We start from the raw sequence: 20281 nt of genomic DNA, 5'->3' as shown, positions 1-20281 counted from the left end.
AGCATTTTTTGAAAGTTAGCTGAGGATTGAGTTTATTATCGTGATGAGTTTATTATTGTGTATCGAATTATCGTGATGCTAGAGTGGCGATGCATCGCAATGCCAAAATCTTAACATCGCCCAGTGCTACTAACTGTAGAAATCCAAAAGTTGCAGAGAAAAAGTACCAAATTATTAGATACCTTAAACTTTTTTGGGAAAGATTTGTTATTTAATTAAAATTTCTTATTAGTAATTTTAATGTAACAAATTTGTTGCTGGTCCTCTAGAAATCTTTAGTGCCTCCCTAGATGTCTTCAGCATCCACAAGCCTATAATTAAACAAATTAAACAATGTAATGCAAAACTTTTTATTACGTTAACTCTTTTTTTTTTCTTTTAAAAAATGAACTCTTATTATCAGTTTTATACAGAATTTTAAAATCTATATAACTTATATTATAATTTATTTTTGAATGGAATTCATGTTGTCCTTATTTAGCTAGATAAATGATATATACTTATAATATTTTTAATTTCCTGTTTATTCTGCTTTTTTTTTTTTTAATTGTAAGAAAAATTAATGCATGATTGTTAATGGTAGACCAAGAGAATTATTTCTATTTACAGGTTTAATTCTAATTAATGTTACAAATATTTTCTTTTTAAAAATTGTACTTTAAGGTTTCTCTCACCTCTTTAAAACCTCGTTGCTTTTTTTTCTCTCTATACATTAAGATTTTTTTTTAGAAATTTTAGATTTTTTTTTTTTTTTTTGAATATCTCAGACGATGAAATGAGGATTGCACTATGAAATAAACAATTTGGAAATTGGTAATCAGATTTAGATTTCCTAGTTTAATTATTCTAGGAAAATAATTAAAATGTTGATGTTTGAAAAATGTCTTCTCCGTTACATGTTCTTTTCAAATGTAAAAGAAACTAGTAAAATAGGACTGAAAATCTATTGCTAAAAATTAATGACAGGTCTATTAAGATATTCTTTTTTTTTTAAACAAATTTTTTTTACATTTTATTGCATATTTGAAATATTCTTTTATGCTGAGTTCTAATTTAAATACAGTGCTTAATTACCATTTTTATAAAATGCAATGCTGCCATAAAATATTTCATCTTTATAAACAGTATTTTTTAAAGAAAATAGCCTTTAGCAAAGTCGCTTTAACTTAAAAGTTTAACAAAAATTTTGAAGAGCCTGANGATGTCATTGTATAATAATTAATACAGTTTAAGAGAGATAGTTCAAATCGAAAGCTGTACTTACCCGTCTGGTAAGTTAGGTAAACACGGTTTGTGCTTAGTTATCTTTCGGTTAACTAACACCGTCTGTGTTAATTATCTTTCACAAAAACCAAGGTCAAGGCCAGAGATGCAGTTCAAATTTAAACTCACCCGTCTGGTAAGTCAAGTAAACAGTAAACACCGTCTGTGTTTAATTATCAATTATCGTTGGTTAATCAACACCGTCTATGTTAATTATATTTTATCAAACGGCCAGAGCCCCCATGTGGAGGTTGGCGTCAGGTATAGCTGAAATAACTACGCTTTTGTAACAACAAATTTAATGAAAAAAATAACAACAATCGAAATAACACAACCGCTCCGTCTGAGCGTTTAGCTGGAATCTCACATATGTGGGGTGGCGCTGCTGTAGTGGGGATTGGATTCCCACATATATAGGTTGTCTTGGAGAAATCAACAGAATATGCATTGCAGGCACAGGAATTAACAAAAAACTAATCTGAATATTGAATTGTAGATGCAAAGAGCTGAAATAGAAGAGATGAGACAACGGGAAGCAAATCTTACTGCCCTTCTTGCAATAGGTCCTAGAAAAAAGCAAAAAATTGATAATTCTGCTTCGTCTTCTGGCCAGGTAAAAAGTTTTCTTTTTGAATTTATAGTTTAGTAACCATGCATAATTTTCCTATAATGTCTATTTTTAATTTTTTTTTTAGGCTGGAAGTAATAGTGATAATTCCTTTTCAAACAGCAGTAGTTTTCGAATACCTGTAAGTATTAATTTGTTTCCAGCAATTTATGTTTCACTTTTTCACTTTTATTTTTGTTCTTAGTCCTTTTTTTTTTTTTTTTAAATATTTTCTTCAGTAAATGTTACCATCTTTTTTCCCCCTTTATTATGAGTTAGTTAAGATTTTAAATTGTGAGTTATTAGTTATTATCATCTAACAGGACTTATTGCTTTTTTTCCTTCAACTTTTCCATTTTATTTTTTTTATTTATCTTTATTATTTATGTTAGTTTTTTGCTCTTTGTTTTTTAATCTGCATTTTATTGTGGTCCAGCATTTTTACTGAAAGTGTAATTATGGGGGAAACTAAAATTTTCAAAATGAGATAAGTTAGAGCAAAAAATTCGAAGTTATATTTTTATTTATTTATTTTTTACCTTCTTTTACATTTCTTCTTATGTTTCATTTTTTTAATTAATTTATTAGTATTAGTTTTTTCTCCTTTTGCATTAATTTATTCTAAGCTTCAAAAAATTTTTTTTTCATTTTTAGTCTTATTAACCTACTGTTGGTTCTGCTCGTAAAAAGTCTTATTTTAACCTGCAGTCTTCTCCTCATAGCAAAACTGCTTTTTCCATGTACTTCAATAGCGAAATAGTGCAGGATGGAGAAACATTTTCCCAATTATATTCGATACAAAATGTTCAACCTAGCAAAAATATTTATCTACGCTATTTGAAGAACAGTATTCCGTAACTATAGACATAATTATGCTAACTAGCACCAGAAGTTTTCCACAGTTTTTGCCAGTTGCTAATTAGTTGATCTTTTGATGCAGACTTTTTATTAAACACATTTTTCATACTTAGAAGAACTTTATTTACACTTATGTTCAAAATGGTTTTTAAGAAATTAGCTTACATTAAATATAAGGGAATAACTGAGAAATATTTATTGATGTTTATATGAGCCAGTTTTTTATTCTGAAACATTTTTTGTTAAGTTCATTTAATGTTAACTTTTTATGCCTTTTTCAACAGTGAATATTTTTATCACGAAATGCAAAATTATGAAATAATTTTTTAATTATTTAATGCTCTTCTATTTCCTCAAGGAAATTAAGTACATCAAAAATACGTTCCATTTCTTTGAAGTAACATCAATGTTTAACGAGTGTGCATTCGCGTTTGAAAGTGCAACCGAAGTGACTAACTATCTACTTTTCATAATGGCTAGTGATACTGGATTTTAAATATGTAACTTCTGTTAATACTCAGTTGCAGCCTCGGGGTTATTTTCATTGCATTCAATGATGGAATTGCGAAGATTTGTATCCATCAAATTACTTGCCTTAGAACCGTGTTTCTTTTCTAAACTAAGTTACAGAAGTTAGTTTACTGAAGTACACAGCTAGTTTGCAGAAATTGCTACATAACTACTGTTTTTTTGGTATCGCACTACTCACTATACTACAAACTACGGAAAGAAGTGGCGACTACTGTAATTTCAAGTGCACTACTTCCGACCACTGGTCTGATAAAGTCACAGAATTAATATTTTTAATGTTTATGGCCACTTTAATTTATTTGTGAGTAGAAAAATTTAAAACTTATTGTAACACATATTTTTCCTTTCTTTTTTTTAGACTCGGCCTCGTGTCAAGAGGGTCAATCTTAGAGACTTGCTGTTTGTGATGGAAACAGAGCCTAAAACTGTCCGCAGTTCACTACTGTATAAATATTATGCTAGGTAGATGTATCACATTAACTTGTCACTTCGGCTTAGGCGGGATATGGGTCCCTTTTAACCTTTCATGGATGAATCATGAATTTTGGATCATGTGACTTCTGCTGTCCATCCATAAGCGACAGTCACAGTGAGAATCGTGAATGTAAATGATTTATTTTTTTGTTGTACATAGGACACAATTCAAATGCTGTACTTTTGCTTCGCTTCTAATTTTGTTTTTATGAGAGAAAGAAAGAGATAATATATTTGAAATGTTGTAAACAAAGTACTGTGCAAATTATCATATTATTTATTATAGCACTCCATATTGTACAAAATGATTCGAAAATTCGTGATAAAAACGATGATAAAAGTGAGAGCTATTGTATATGTTTTATTCGCTTGAAGCGGACTGATTATGCAAAACCGGTTGAGACTCAACGTCGCCTTTTAAAATATTTTTATATCTTTTAAAGGGTTTTTATATAATGTTTTATAGTGTTTAAAGTTAACTAAAATGTGACAGCATGATGCTGTTAACTGTAACTTTTTATTTTATTTTATAAGTAGTTTTTATATACTCAGGTGTGAATCCATACCGTTTAATTGACATGACAGAAGGCTTTCCTTTTAAATTAAATTTTTGCATCACTAAGTAGAAAGTTGACATATATCCAGGTAACAAAGTAATCTTAAGTTTGTAACTCTTGTGGAAAGGTTGGACCAAGTTTGCAATAACCATTTTGCAGGTACATGTAGTGTAAACTTAAGTTATTATCTTGCAAGCAGATTAACTGCAGGCCCACGAGCAGAATTGTATCAAATGTTCTGCTATAAGATTTTTGGTAAATACAAATATTTATTAGGTATCTTCAAAAAATTATTTAACAATATTATTAGGGTCGCAGTTTGTCACAAGAAAAAGGACTGAAATTTGCAGAAATTCATTAAAAAAATCTTGAACATTTTGCAGGAGTACAGTTACAATTATTATACAATATATGCATTGATAAACTTATGACATGGTACAAGTAACAAAATAAAAGCATGTACAAGAGCTGAAAAAAAAACTTTTATTTTATGCAATATTAATTTTAATTCAAATGAGCAAGATTTAGATACAAAATATAGTTCATTGTTGAATTATTCTACTTATGTTTTGCCATTCAACTAGTATTAGTTTTCCTGCATTCAAAACAAAAATTTTAGAAATTTCAATGCCCTATGCGATAATCTATGTTCTCCCTCTTTTCAGTAAATTATTTTTTTCAAGGTAAAGGCTAACTAAACTTTTTCATCCATTTTGTAATTTTATTGTACTTGAATTTGGTATTTCCTTATTATTTCTCTCAAACTTTGGCATCCTGCTTACGAATTTTGAACTATTATGAAAATATTGAGGTTGAAACTTTTATTTTTCTTCCTTTCTTAAGATAGAACCATGGTGAGGAATTCAGTTATGTTTCCCTAAAGTATGTATATATATATATTGTTGCAAAATTATTTTCGGCAAAAGTTTCCCAAGATGTTAATATTTTTTTCCTTTTTTCTAATTAAAAAAGATATCAAAACTATCCAAAAGATGTAGGGTATAAAGTTGTGTTGTTTTAAAGTTCATTTTCAAAATTAAAGATGGAACTTTATTTTACAACAAATTATTTATGCTTATTTTGTTCTACTTTTCCTTAAAAGTAGTTAGCTTGGTTTCCAATTACGCATCTTATCAATCCAAACCTGCCAAATGTATTTTAAAATATAACGAAAGTCACTAAAATCCCAATAATTTCTTCCCCCCCTCTTTTGAGAAAAGAAACATGATATAATCATGTTTCTTTTTTCTGTTCTTAGATTAGACTACAACAAGAGCATTTTGTTAATTCCCTTTTTTTTTTTTCGTTAGAATTGTTTATGTAGAAAAAGCAGAATGTAGATTTCAAATGAAATATGACCAATAAATATTTTACAATATTTTAACGTTCATATCTTAAAAGAAACTTGCATACAAGAGTGAAAACTTGTTTTAAGCTTACATGTTATCTGGGAATGATGTCTAAGTGTTGATTCTAAAACTATTAATACTACTTGATGCCGCTGTGTTACTAAACTCTGTGGCGCATTGCACGCCTTTTCAAAATGAGGACCATGTACTACTGTGATCGAGCTTGTATATTGCCTTTTATGCAGTGACCCTACCACTGCATTTCAAGTAACTTAGAAACAGTTATCAGAGAAAATTTCCTCTTGTATATATATATTAAGATACTCTTATTTCTATTGCACATTGTTAATAAGTCATTGCTAATTCTTAGATGATGGATTCTCTTATATATTTTCATCGCCAGAGATGTACTGTTTTAGATTTATTGTACATAGAAGATTTATTTAATCACATTTCCTTTAATTGAATGGTTTTCTTGTGTGTGGTGTTAGACAATTTTCAAGTTACTATTGCTACCGGGATGTTTTTTTTTATTATTATCAAAAATTAAATCATTAAGTTTTTATGTGTGATTCACCTATGTACTTCTTGTTTGCTGGAGCTAATGTATTATTGTTTCATTTTTTTTCTCCCTTTCATAAAAAATTAATTCTCATAACATATGCAGTTTTTGCTTACGACTAATGTACTACAGATTTTCTGTAGATATTATGAAATTCAGCGTCTAATTGGAGGTTTTTAAATTTTTTCAAAAGAATTTCAAATTTCTAAAAATTATCCATATTTGTTTAGCTTTTATATTTGATATTTTATATTTGATATTTTATAATTTTTTTTTCAGTGTGACAGTCTAGTTAAGGTCTAATTTTTGTTATTGGTCTAATTATACTCTGAAATGCTTCAATGTAGATCTAGGGAAAGAATGAAGTTTTAACTAAAGTACACAAAAGAAAAAAACCTTAAATGAATAAGATAGCTAGGTTTTGTTGTACAGGTGTGTATGTATGTATAAATGTGAAATCCTGAAATATCTTTCAATGGTGAAGTAAAAAAGTTCTCGAATACATGCCTCTATTATTTTTTTTTTCTTTTAAAAAAATGACTAAGTGAATTTAAATAAAAAATTGTGCACGATTATAATGAAATATGCTGTGCTATTTTATGACAAAACTGAAAATTAAAAACTAAACAGCTTCTATCTCTAATAAATATTTCCTGGTGGTTCGAGTAAAATTCTAGTGGTCTCGATTTTACAGACTGCTTTTATTTTCCAACCCTTACTTGAAGAGATGGATGTAAGAGAACAAGTCACAAATTGTTGATGTGAGCAATATGAAATGTTATAAGACAATAGGTTTTTGTAGTTTTTACTGCATAGGATAGGAAAACATTTGTGCCTGGTGTTCATCCTTTTATCAAAAAAACTGTTTTGTCACCAGCCAAAGGAAACATTGAAGTTTTTTAGGATAATTAGGGCTTTCCTGGTATTAAACTTATAATAATTACTTGTCAGCACTGAATTTCAACGGATAAGATCCGCTTAATACCCTCATAATTTAAAGAACATCTATACTTAATTACAGAATGTAATTAAAATTTGACATTTCATTGTACCTTTACCAGCATCAAAACCTGGTTATCTTATTTATTTTAAGTGTCATTGTGTCAAGTTGGAATGTCTCATTCATGCTGCATTCAGTTGTGTTGAGTTAACAAAATATACAATTTCTCAAATTTAACAGCAAAAAGCTTTTTCTTTCTTTTTTTTTTTTTAAATTTTCTTTCTGTCTAAATTATTAATCTTTGTTAAAAGTACCTTTTTAAAATGACATGAGAGATACATCATGAACAGTAAGCTGCATTTTTTATTCTAAGTGTGGATTCATCATTAATAACAAAAAGCAAAAATTTGGACAGAACATTTCTTTTTTGATGCAGTTGCAAACACAAATTTCTATTGAATGTAAAGTCACATAAAAAGTTGAAATTCAGAATACAAATTAGATCACAAATACATAAAAAATATATTATGAATAGAAAATTAACATGTTTTAGTTGTATATAAGGTATTCTGAGTAATTTTAAAAATATTTTATTGTTCATCTAATATTTTCTGAGTTATGTTTTGTAATGGGGCTTAAGAAATTAATTAAGCTCAAATTTAATTGATTTTTAAGGATCATTTCTATGAAACATAGTTTCAATATTGTGCATTTTTTTATTCTTATTTCACTTATATGCTTTGAATTTTCATTTCATAACTTTCCTATTTATTTAAAGAAAAGTATTGTTTGTTATGACATCCATAAGTTGTGCATCAAATTGTAAAATATATCTAAATTGCAACTTTATTAAAGAAAAAAATTCATGTCAAGCATTCAATTTTTCCTCCCTCGAAAGATAGAGAGGTACAGTGCGCAAAATATAAAAATCAGCATCCTGAAAAAATTTTGAACTGACCAGAGTTTTGTTTACGAAAACTGTATCTCATCAGTTTGAAAGCCTCTCCTTAAATAAAACAGTTCAGATGATATTTATAATCTATAACATAAAAATTCATTTTTCTCTGATTAAACATAATTTTCTTTTAACTAGATTCACTTTTTTAAGCATCAAAATTTGAACCAAAATTTGTGGTTCCAATTATTTAGTGAGGAGATTGCTTGAGAGTTATATCTAATAATAATAATAATTATAAAAAAAAATTTAATTGTACAAAGCAGATTTGTACATCGCTTTGACGTATGTAATTTTAAATAAGATTATGCCAAATTATTTGTATTCTTAAGGTTACGTGCCTTTAAACCATTTAGATTGTGTCCTTATATGTGAAAATCCAATCATCAGATCAAAAGTTATTCAGGCTGTCCTTTTTATTGCGCTCTGTACGAAATTGTATCCTTTAAACTTGTGAAAAGTACCCAAATCTTAATATATTGTTTGACTTTCATTATTTATTTTTAAATTCTTAATCTCTAAAAATATGTAAAGAAATTCAATAATTGTAATCTACGCATTTTAAAAAGTTCTAATAGAAGTCTATTAGAACTTATGTGCTATATTGTTGCTTTTGGAGAATTTCTGCAAATCGCAATATTCTGTCTTTTTTGTATATTTTTTATTACGTATAAAAGTTGTATGGCAGAACATTATTTAGATGTATTATTAACTTACTCCAACTAAAATGATTTTAACATTACTTTACAACTGCAAATGTTGCAATCCCATCAAAAATTAAATCTGTTAAGAATCTTAATTACTTTCATAGTGGATAACACTTTATATTTCAATTATCTGGCACGAGAAGTAACTTGAGCTGCTTTGAAGGGATGTATGATTAAAAAATAGTGTTTGTTTTTTGGGTGGTTTGTTAAAATAATATTTATCTTGAACAATTTTTTAGTTGGTTTACAGGATAGGGTGCTTGAAGTTAAGCACTAAGTTTATATATTTAAGTTCTTATACTTTAAAGTATATTAAAATCACTTTGACGTTTAATTTATTGTTCCGTGCAGCTTGCAAAAGAATATCAGCTCAATAAAATATTTTTAGTATATTTCGAGATGTTTCTCATAACTGTTCAACTTAATAGTCTAAAAGTTTTGTTTGAATATTAACTTTGATTATTGCCTAACATGCATTTATTATATATATCCATATATATACTTATATATATAGAGAGAGAATGGCTTTATTTTAAATTTTTAAAAAAAGAAAAAATTCTAAGTGCTAATTTATTATTTATATATATATATATATATATATATATATANCTTAATTTTTTAGCTTTTATATATATATATATATATATATAGTTGACGCTCAATATAACACTCTTGGTATAAACAAAAACAGGCATTATAATACGAGGTTGCTATATCGTGATTACATAAAAAATTGTACAAATATTTACTTATATTTTATAAATACTGCTTTTATTTTGGCAAAAACACACTACTTTTTAAACAGAATTATGAAACTGACTGAAAAGTAAAGTGAAATTTTTTAATATAGTTCATTAAAAATTAAAAATTCATCAAAATTTTTTTTCAAGTGACATCTTTTAATTTTGCGCATAAACTTTAGACATTCATTCAGTATTTTTTCTGGATTGAAATTTTGCTTTGCAAGAATGTCATGAAATTAGCAAACTTTGCTCTTCTGCCTTTAAAATTACAGCATCATTTTTAATTATTGTAAACTAAGTTATTTTTAGAATCTTGAATATTTTAACCATTTCTGTCGTTCTTCTATCCTTTTATTTTAAAATTTTTAATTCCTGCTCGAAGCATTACACTGGTTAGAAGCAGCCATTTTTGCTAAATAACATCAGTCCAGCGAAAGAGCAAAACTGAAATAAAAAAGAATATGAATAATATAATTCAGCTCCGAAATAAACCACCTCTTACAACACTTCACAGAAAGAGTGAATGCAATCTTCAAACAAAACAACAGAAAGAAATTAATGACGAATATTTTGAAACTGAAATTTCTGAATGACGTTACAATATACTCTTCAAATTCTCAATAATTGTAGGTAATCCATATTTCACAATTCTTGTGACCACAGATTGTGCCTAAAAGCTCCTAGGTTTAAAATAGGTGGTCTCTCTTCAATTTATCACTCTTTCTTCATTTATAGAGAATTCAAGATGTTTTATTGAGCGGTAACATGAAAATAAAAAATACTGGTTTGAATAGTTTTGTCAAGACTTTTGTTAACAATTGACTCGTTCTCAATGGGAAAATGTAAGTTTTGAAAGTGTCTTGCACCCGTTTTTGGGGTGATTTTCCGGGAATTAAAAGAAAACGAAATGAAATTTCAATCACTATATTGGGAAGAACGGTTTAGTTCGAACGTACTAATCGGCATTAAAATAACATTGCGTTTATGGAACAGCTGGTGGGCCTCATGAAACAGTCGTTATAATGGAAGGATCACACTAATAGGGGTCATACTAAAGAATGTAGACTGTATATATATACACATATAAAATCTAACCTTCAAACATCTCTTTTAACATATATAGATAGATATATGTTGCTTTAAATTGATGCTAAATATCAAATATTTTTTTTGAAAATAATGTAATTGCACTAAATGTGTACCACTTCAATCTACCTATCCTGTTATTACTGTCTTGTGAATAGCTGTTTTTGTATGGATTATTTATTTGGGAGGATACAAGAGCACTGTTGCAATTCAATTTGCAAAATCGTTTATTAGTTTCATTTTGTTGTTTTCCCCCTCCCTTAAACTCATATCATTCGTTGCATATTTGTTTGTAATTTTAAAATTTAAAGGGAAAAATATATTCCTATTTTGAACCTTAAGAGTGGAAACTCCAAATTTTGAATTCTTGTGAATTTTCTGTTGCAAATGAATTTTTCCCATTTTACTTAAAGAAAAAATAGTGTTTAGTGGAGGAAACGCTGTACTATTTTGCCTCTGAGTTGTAATGCTTGGAGGTTTGAGAAACTAAGGTTTGTGTGGCTGAGTTGTTTTTCTGTTAAAGACCTTGTCTAACGGTTGTTTTCTAATGTTAAGTAAATCAAGTTTTGTTAAATATTATTGCGTCAGTGTCAAATTGAAATCAAATCTGTATTAAATGTTTGTGTTAAAAGAAATATTTCAATTTTTTTTTTTTTTTTTGTATTTGGTTAAATTTTTACTTCTGATTACAATTGAAATATCAATTTAATGATTTTGTGGAACCAGTTTTTTTTTTCTACTCAGTTTTTATTTTCTCAGGGTAATACAAATTTTTGTTAATTTTCGTATTCAGTAATTTTAAGTTAAAATAGCTGAACTGTGATTAAATTTCTCTTTATATGCAATGATACAATGTAATTTCCTCATACCTTATACATAAAACAAACCCTCCACAAAAATGAATTATTATTCTAATTTGTCAGTTTGAAAAAATATATATATTTCCCTACATCTTTTTGTTGATTTTTAAATTTAATGATTATTATTAATCAAATTTAATTAAACTTTTTTTATCTGTTGATATAACATCCTGCAGATTCTTATAACTTATGCATTTTCGATATTGGAATTTAACTTTTTATTTTTCTCACATTATTTCTAAATATTAAGTAATGTTATTTTTAAATGTTTAATAATAATGTGACAGCGAGGAATTAAGTTAATTGTGAGACCTGGTTGGGTTTTTTTTTTATGCCAACTAGTTTTTATCTAAGCTTTTCTTTGATAAAACACTTTACTTTTGATGTAAGTTTTTTTGTTCAAATTTCCCAAAAAGCACATCAAGTAAGAATGAGTTATTGTTAAAATTTGAAGTTGTTTGTAAGTTACTCTAGTGTGCAAATAGTCTTTGGTCATGCTCATTGTTATAGATTGTTGATTCAAAATGTAGAGAGAAATATATAATTCAATTCTATTTCTAAGCTTGCTTAGTATGCTTATCAACAAGACAGTAAAGTCAGCGCTTTGAATGTCACGTTAAATCAAATACAATTTTTTATATCAGTCAGGTATTAAATTATTAGTGTTTTTCGTGTTTAGCAGTTTTTGTGCAAGTATTGGATGAATTTCATTGTTTATAATATTTTACTAAAATACAATTGTTACTAATATGTTTTGCATATTTATTTAGTGTGTCCTAATCGTAATTTTATAGATACACTATTAATTTAATATTGAATAATTTTTTTTTTTTTGGTAAAAATTTGTTCTTACATGACTTGAGATATAAAAAAAAAAAATTTCAGTTGAGCTGAGTGCAAAGATTGAAATTCTATCCGAAGATTATATATACGATTGAATTGCAAAAGGATTAAAAATTCTGAAATCAAGTGTAACATGTATGTTAACTTGATTAAAAACAATAGAAACAAACTCTACGAAAAAGAAAAAAGGAAGGTCAAAGTGCCTTCCTCAGATTGACCAAAATCTTTTGCACACTAGTGTATATACTATATGTGGAAAAATATTTGTTGTAATATGAACGACTGATTTGTCATTTTAGCTGTTCCTGATTTATTTGTTATTAGATTTTATTCAATGTTAGAGCAGTACCTGTCACCATTATTCGATTGTTATATGTTTAACTATGCAACAAAAAAAATTATGTTTACGCAGTTATAGTAGCTCAGCATTTAATGACCCATGGCTTATAAAACACACAGATGACACCTTTCGTACCTGGTTGGTCATCCATAATTATATATCTTTTATACTGGCGCAGTGACTATTCAACTGTTCATTTATCAAACAAATTTAAAGGTTATAAGCTGTGCTTTACAGATCCAACTTCAGTTGCTTTAGCCAGGGCAGATCTATCACACCAAAAATACTGAATTATTTAATATTTTAATTCTGAACTAAATTAATAAAACTTGAAACTCATCACTAAAAATGAACTTTTAAGACAAACAGCTCCTAAAAGCCATTTTTCCTATATGAACATTTAGGGTGGATTTAATTGTTTCAAGTCGAAAAAGTAGTCTGTTAAAAATATTTTTCAGGAAATGAAACATTTGCAAAGTGAAACTTTTGACTAAAAGTTCCCTGTGAAGCTTTGACAATCAAATTATTTGGTTAGTCTGTCCTTTGAGAGAAGATATGCAGTAAATTTTAGATTCTCTATGAAGATTTACTGGATATTCTTACTGTTGTAAAAAAAAACAATTGCCTTTATTTTTCGTGATAAAACAATGATCAATCTTTTTTAGCAATAATTAGATTTCACTCATCACAACTATAAAAAGCTCACAAGTTACCCTATCGAAATTATAAAATCTGGTTCCCGTGTTGGAAAATAATCAGCTACTGTAATTGTCCAAAAGTTGCGTTGATTAGAAAACTGGTCCAAAGTTTTCGAAATATGTAGGCTCATGAATTTCTAGGATATTTCAAGGATTTGGAAGGTGTTTTTTTTCCGGAATATCTTTTAGAACCTTGGTGCAATCCTTTCTGTCTTTTGTCCCTAAAATATACTCTCCTGGAGTTTTCATGTGCAGAAAGAAGTCTGGGGGTTGGTTGGGATATTTTAGTCAGGAAGCGGGTCATATTGATTCATCGGGACATCTCCTGTTACACCCACGCAAGATTTTGTCCTACAAACCAGAAAGCTTATAATCTGGAGTATACTGCATCAAGTTTTAGGCTGTTGGGAAGGTTCAGTTAACCATCCAATGTCTCAACAGAAGAGAGGCTTAAGTGGAAGGGCAAAGTAATTGCTAAATAGGAAATGTCTGTGTTAAATCAAAGGAGAATTCAAAAACTTTTAATTTCTTTTTTACTTTGAGAAAATGTTTTTAACTAAAAGCATAATTGAAAGAGAAAAATTATTTATAAAATGATAAAAAGTCAAAAATATGTTGAATTATTTTGGAGAAGTCATTTTTCATTATTTTTCTGAACAACAGAATACGAATTTATGTCACGAACATCGATAATACTGAACCTTTTTAAATGACCAATTATTGAATTTAAAAGCTACTTTTTCTCGTAGAAGGTTTAAAAGTACTATTAGTGGAATTCAACAATAATTATAAATTTTCAAGGGTTGAATTTGCACTGATTATCTGTTCTCTAACTTTGAAGACCCTAATTATTTTCTTTGGTGGGCTAGCATTAAATTGGTTGCTTTTTATTTCCTCGCATCGTTAAGCTCTGCCTTTTTGCTTCATCCTCACTTTCTTAGAATTTTCCTAGAAAACTGTTTTTCTACTTGAAATGCATCAAGAGAAAAATTTATTACAAACTTGTCCTAATATTTCAACAAAAAGTGTTTTGATTCAACAAAAACTGCCAAGAAGCACCACCTTAGTAAGTTGATCACCTTGTCCTAAGTTGACTTCTATAATCAAGATAGTCGAAAACAATTGTATCACCTCTTTAAAATCGGATCACCTGCTTAAGTGAGCCATCAAATTAGTGCGTTACAAATTATCATTGTATTGACCCAAAATTTTATCTTATAAAACTATTTACTATGCAATTTTACCAACCCTGTCTTGACTGTGAACAGTAAAATTTTTAATTTCCAAAAAGTTTTATAAGCCATAGCTGCCAACTCTACTAGATTTTCCAGTAGACAACTGGATTTTCCCTGTTTCTCTTTGTCTACTGGTTTAATAAAAATTCTGCCAGTTTTTGTACATTTTAGAAAGTTCCTTAAAATTGAGTAACCTTCCTAAGAAAATCCCTATTGAAATAGCATTTTTGCACAGAATATTGCTTGCTTGAATATTTAAATACGTATTACTAATACATAATGTAGTGAGCCTCTTTTATAGAAATCGGTTTAAAACTTATTTGTTTTAAAATGATCAGTTTATTTTTATTCAGAACTCCCTTTTTAAATTAATTAAAAAATCTTATAACTATGATGAATTAAATGCTTATTACTATTCAAAATTATGAGTAAACATAATACATAGCATTTCAAGTTCATTTAATGTCAATCATAAATGGAAAATATTGCAGTTTTTCTATTTTGATATCCCTAAAATTCCCTAAGTGTAAAATATTTAGCACATTATGCAACAATTATCGTGAAATTTATGTTTCGTAAAATCTACTGGAATTTCTCCTATCCATGTTGGCAGCTATGAAAAGCATTTTTTTTTTCCTTCATTGATATGTAACTATTGTCTTTTTTATATTCTGTTGATGTGTATAAACAACTGTTTCAAACGACATGCAAACATTTTTATTGTATATTTCTCCTGTTTAATCAAGATTCCTCCTTGAGATGCTTCTTCTTTTTTATGTAAGAGCACATTTTCTCATATGTTTCTTTGTTTGTGTTTTCTCTTTGTTTTCATTCAAACTTGAGCAGTTTTACTTCGTTGCACCTTAAGTTTTTATGATCTTTGTTTCATTGTAAAAATAAAAATGTGTCTTAAGTATTTCAATTGGAACCTGTGAAATCATTAAACTCTGTGCCTTAAAAAAATTAACATTAAAAATCATTCTCTTTACTCTGTGTCTTATTTTTTCAATGTGCCCTGTTCTTTTAGTTGTCCCCAACACAGTTTTTGGAAATTTCATCGTTTTATTGCAGAGAATCTAAAATGCTGAACGCTTTCTAATTGGATGGCCGAATTTGTATTTTACATGTTTCGAAAGATACTGACGAATAGAGTAATTATTCCACCACCCGTTTATTTGTGAAAAATTCAATAATGAGGATTGGACCGGGATAGTAGAGTTGGGCAAAACGAATCGTACAAAGTGATTCTAATTAATAGAATCAGTTCACCTTGGTGATTCGAATCAGTGACTGGTTTGATTATGAAATTGATAAAAATGATTTATCTATTACAACATTGACTTAAAATTTTTGCACCAGTATTTGTATGCAGGGTGCGTAGCGTTTGTAAAAAGTATTTAAAGGTGCTTTTTGGGGGATTTCGTTTTTAAAAGCTTTTAAATGTGCTTTTTTTTCGAATAATTTTTTCCTTCCCGTCATTGATATCTGGTGGATCGCGTGCATTTCACGAAAAATGGGAAGTTTGCTACGTAATCATTCACGCGGACTTCATGTCGTACCCACGTTATGACTTGCGCATGCGCGCATAATTGAAACCGAAACCCGAGTGCTCCAATTCGGATAGAGAATGTCAGATCCTTATGAAATCTTTTTCTTTTTAATTTATTTTAATTTTGTTCTTGTTTATTTAATTTACTTCTAACACTTTTTTTGACGTAGGGGGTAAGGGTACTTTTGTTCTGAGTTCAGGGTCAAGTTGAATTCACTCAGTGATGTNGTAGTGCTGGAGATAATTGACACCATGAATCCTGCAGGGCTGTCCATAAACCAGTGGGAGTAAGAGGGGGTGGGGATATCTTCTGAACATCACGTTGCAAGCCATCCCAAATATGTTCAATAAAGTTCATGTCTGGGGATTTTGGTGGCCAGCGGAAGTGTCTGAATTCAGAAGAGTGCCGCTGGCCACCAAAATCCCCAGACATGAATATTATTGGATGCCTTGCAACGTGATGTTCAGAAGATAGCCCGCCCCCTCTTACTCCCACTTAGAGACAGCCCTGCAGGATTCATGGTGTCAATTATCTCCAGCACTACTTCACACATTGATCGAATCCATGCCACGTCGTGTTGCGGCACTTCTGCGTGCTCGCGGGTACCCTACACGATATTAGGCAGGTATACCAGTTTTTTTGGCTCTTCAGTGTATTTTCCTTTCTATTGAAAGGGTGATACAAAATTATCTTTTTAATTTTGATACAAATATAGTGCAAAAATAAGATTAGACCTTGCTCCTTGTATTCACCAATCCCCGGAAATGCTTTTGTAGTTGCTTTCGAATGGTTTTTTTTATAAATGGCGGTGAATTTTTTATATATATATCTATGCATCCTGTGAAACCTTTGCTTCATATACTTTTTGGTGGGTCGAATCAGTACCCAACTCTACGGGATAGCCTGGTTGGTAGGACGCTGGACACTAGTTTATGAGAACGGAAATTCGAATCTCACCGGCCGAAGACTCTCAGTGTAGTAAATGGTGACTTGTCCACGTTAAATCTGTCGGGGTCACAGAGTCCTTCGTGTTCCCATAACAAATTATACCTCAGTGGGTACTGGATTGAAGATGGGTCGTTCTTTGGTTCCGGTCAAAATTACAATCTGTGGCTGTATGAATGGGTCCGCCTTATAAACAGAAGTTTTATTCTTTTCCATAGTTGGCGCCAGTGAAAAACAAGAGCAATGCAAATCATAAACTTGTTTTATCAGCTGCAAATACATTGAATCCAATATAAGATAACCACAAAGAATATTTAAAAAAATCAAAAGTAGTAAAAGCAGGACCTGATCTAGAAATCACAGGGTCCTAGGCACAAAAAGGGGTCCCCTAGTGTTTAATTATGAAGTGCTTAAATAATTTATGACAATAGTAAATTTGAGTTTATATTTATTTCAATCTTTGTAAACTCATAATTCTAATTGACAATTCTTAAGGGGAAAAAATTATTTGTAAAATTTCGGGGGTCTAGGGCTATCAAACCTTATGATAAATCAGGTTATATCTTCATGGTATACCGCATGGTTATATCTTCGGGAATTGGTGCTTTCTGATATTGTATTAATTTTATAAATGCAAACATTATTTATCGCTGAATTCATAAAAATCTATGAACTTCCAAATATTTCTACTTATAAAACCACAATTTTACGTAGAGCAAAGCATCTTGAATCGTGTGCCACAGCTTTAAAGTGATAGTCTATACCCATTGTAAATATCTATTAATTTTCTGGTGGAAGTTAAAATGATAGCATTTTTTGCAAAACCTCTTATTTTCACTTACGTAAGTTTGATATTTTTTCACGGGAGCAATTACTTGAAATCTTATGTATGGAAGATAACATAATGCAGCGAAATATCCCTATTATTTTTCTTACTCCCATTTTTCCACTAAGAAATTTTCATAGCCCTGACGTCAGCAATACGTATTAATTGAAAAAAGTCATTTTTTTTAAATACCAATATACGTTGTTATTTTCATCGAGTTACGCATTTTCTGCTATTAAGATATTTATATTATGTCGATATACCACAGCTGTCTAATTATAAATTTAATTCCTATTTTTTAAAATAATACACATCTTGCGCTTTATTTGTTTCATAAGAAATAAAATTTTAAATGATTAATTTTCAAAATTAGGGACAAACTAAAACTATCAGAAAGATATTTTAGGTCCTAGATTTACACGCTCTAGGACTCAATCTTGATGATTTATAGGGGCAGCCTTAAATATGCTAATTAATTAATATAGACGATGTTTTAAGGTATGAATTCCGACACAAAAACGTACTTTCTCTGAATAAACATGCCTTCTTTTTTTTCTCGTTGGATTCGGATTTTTGACCTCCAAAATAAAGGGGGTAGCCATTGTTTGGTCAGTAGAGCTGTTTAAAGTTTGGACCCCTTATTGTTAATTTTACTTTTTGGCGTATTTCGCTGAATCTCGAGAACTTTTGAAGTGAATTGAAAATATATTGCGTTCAATTATGAAATTCGTTTATCCAAAGATAATTCCATGCAAAAAATAACGTATAGTAAGCACTTATTTTCTTTTTATTTAATAATAGTCGAAAAAATTTTGAGGTCCCCCCTTCCCCTTTGTACCAATAAGATTCAATCATCCTAGAACTTGAATATCCAATCATAAGATCAAAAGTTATTCAGGGTGATCCATTTAGTAATATATATATTCACGATGTATCACGTTATTTCAAAAGTTCGAAGATGACCTCTTATATGGGCTGAGTAATTTCTACATCACTTTTGACCGATTGATCGGATCTGAAGATGATTGATCGAATCGAACCATGAAGATTGTGACCATGAGACTCACAATCTTCATGGTTCGTGAGGGTGGTCTTAAATATGCTAATTAAACAGGGCAGATGTTATTTTAAGTTACAAACACAAAAACGTACTTTCTCTGAATAAATATACCTTTTTTATTCAATGAATTCAGATTTTTCCTATCCCCGAAATATAGAGGGTGACCGCAATCTGGGAAATATGATCTCCATAGTTGGCTAAGGAGATCGGTCCAAAGTCTAGAATCTTTAATGTTAATTCTGCTTTTTGCGTACTTCGTCATTTCTCGAAAGCTTTTTAAGCGAATTGAAAATTTTTTGTACACAATTATAAGACTCGTTTGTCTAATGGCGATCGAAATGGGCTGCATGTGGCGTAAAGCTGAACTCTCTACCTATGGCAACACTTCACATGCTTTCACCATTAGCGTGTGGAAAGTCATAGAGGAAGGAAGTACGTTAGTTTCTCTCTTGATTTTCATATAGATTAAAATCTTTTAAGTTGGAAAACTATAAGGGACTGAAAACTACATTAGACATAGTTCTACAGAAAAGCATCATGGAAATTTAAAAAAATATTTTTATTAAATAAAAAGGAAAACTATTAAGAAAAGGGAAAAAATCGTTGTACAATCCTATGGATGGTGTTTTCTTCACTAGGGAATGCTGCAAGCTCGGTACCGCCTAAATTTTCGGGTTACTGTTTCCGTTGTATTTCAAAGCCATTTGGCATCATTGTGTTTTGAGATTCTTGCAAACAATCTATTTGATTACTTATTACCAGGGCCGTCTTAATAGCAAGCAGGGCCCCCGGGCACAGAAATGTTTTAGGCCCCTATTACATTTCATACTGTTTAAAATAGAACTAAAAAACTTCACACGCATAAAATTAAGCATTTTTAAGATATGCAATAATTTTAACAAAGATAAAACACATTTTTATAGCCCCAAAAACTCAATACACATAAAATAAAGCATTTTTAAACTAGGCATAATTTTTCTTAAATAAATGAGATGCTAACAAATTGCAATCCTCAAATAGTAAGTAATTTTCAAAACGAAGAAGCTAATTAAAATAAGTAAATTAAAAAGCATAGGGATATAAAAAAAAGTTTTGTATTTTATTTTGTAACCGTCGCTGAACAGCCAACCCAATTTTTGGGTTTACGTCTACCAATGTTCAATTCCGCAGCCTTGTAATTTTGAACCAATCCAGAAGACAAGGAAACTCCTGGATCAGTACCCCCAGAGGTATGACTTGTTATGGGAACATGGAGGACTTTGTGACTCGACAGACTTAACGTGCATCAGTCC

At 29.6% G+C, this 20281-nt stretch overlaps 1 protein-coding gene across 1 annotated transcript in view; it reads left to right on the top strand.

Annotated features, from left to right (window-relative positions):
* The window catches only part of LOC107439238 (transcription initiation factor TFIID subunit 4), a gene marked incomplete in the record, with an annotated part of 45143 nt that extends 37127 nt beyond the window's left edge, over positions 1 to 8016 (top strand). The window contains 3 exon segments of the mRNA XM_043046237.2: positions 1760 to 1876; positions 1959 to 2012; positions 3618 to 8016. Coding sequence (XP_042902171.2) covers positions 1760 to 1876; positions 1959 to 2012; positions 3618 to 3725 — 279 coding nt within the window.
* Positions 8017 to 20281: the final 12265 nt, after the last annotated feature.

Source organism: Parasteatoda tepidariorum, chromosome 6 (assembly GCF_043381705.1).
Source record: "Parasteatoda tepidariorum isolate YZ-2023 chromosome 6, CAS_Ptep_4.0, whole genome shotgun sequence".
In the NCBI taxonomy this organism is placed as follows: domain Eukaryota; kingdom Metazoa; phylum Arthropoda; class Arachnida; order Araneae; family Theridiidae; genus Parasteatoda; species Parasteatoda tepidariorum.
The sequence above is the reverse complement of the archived record's forward strand: the minus strand, read 5'-3'. Positions and strand labels throughout refer to the sequence as shown.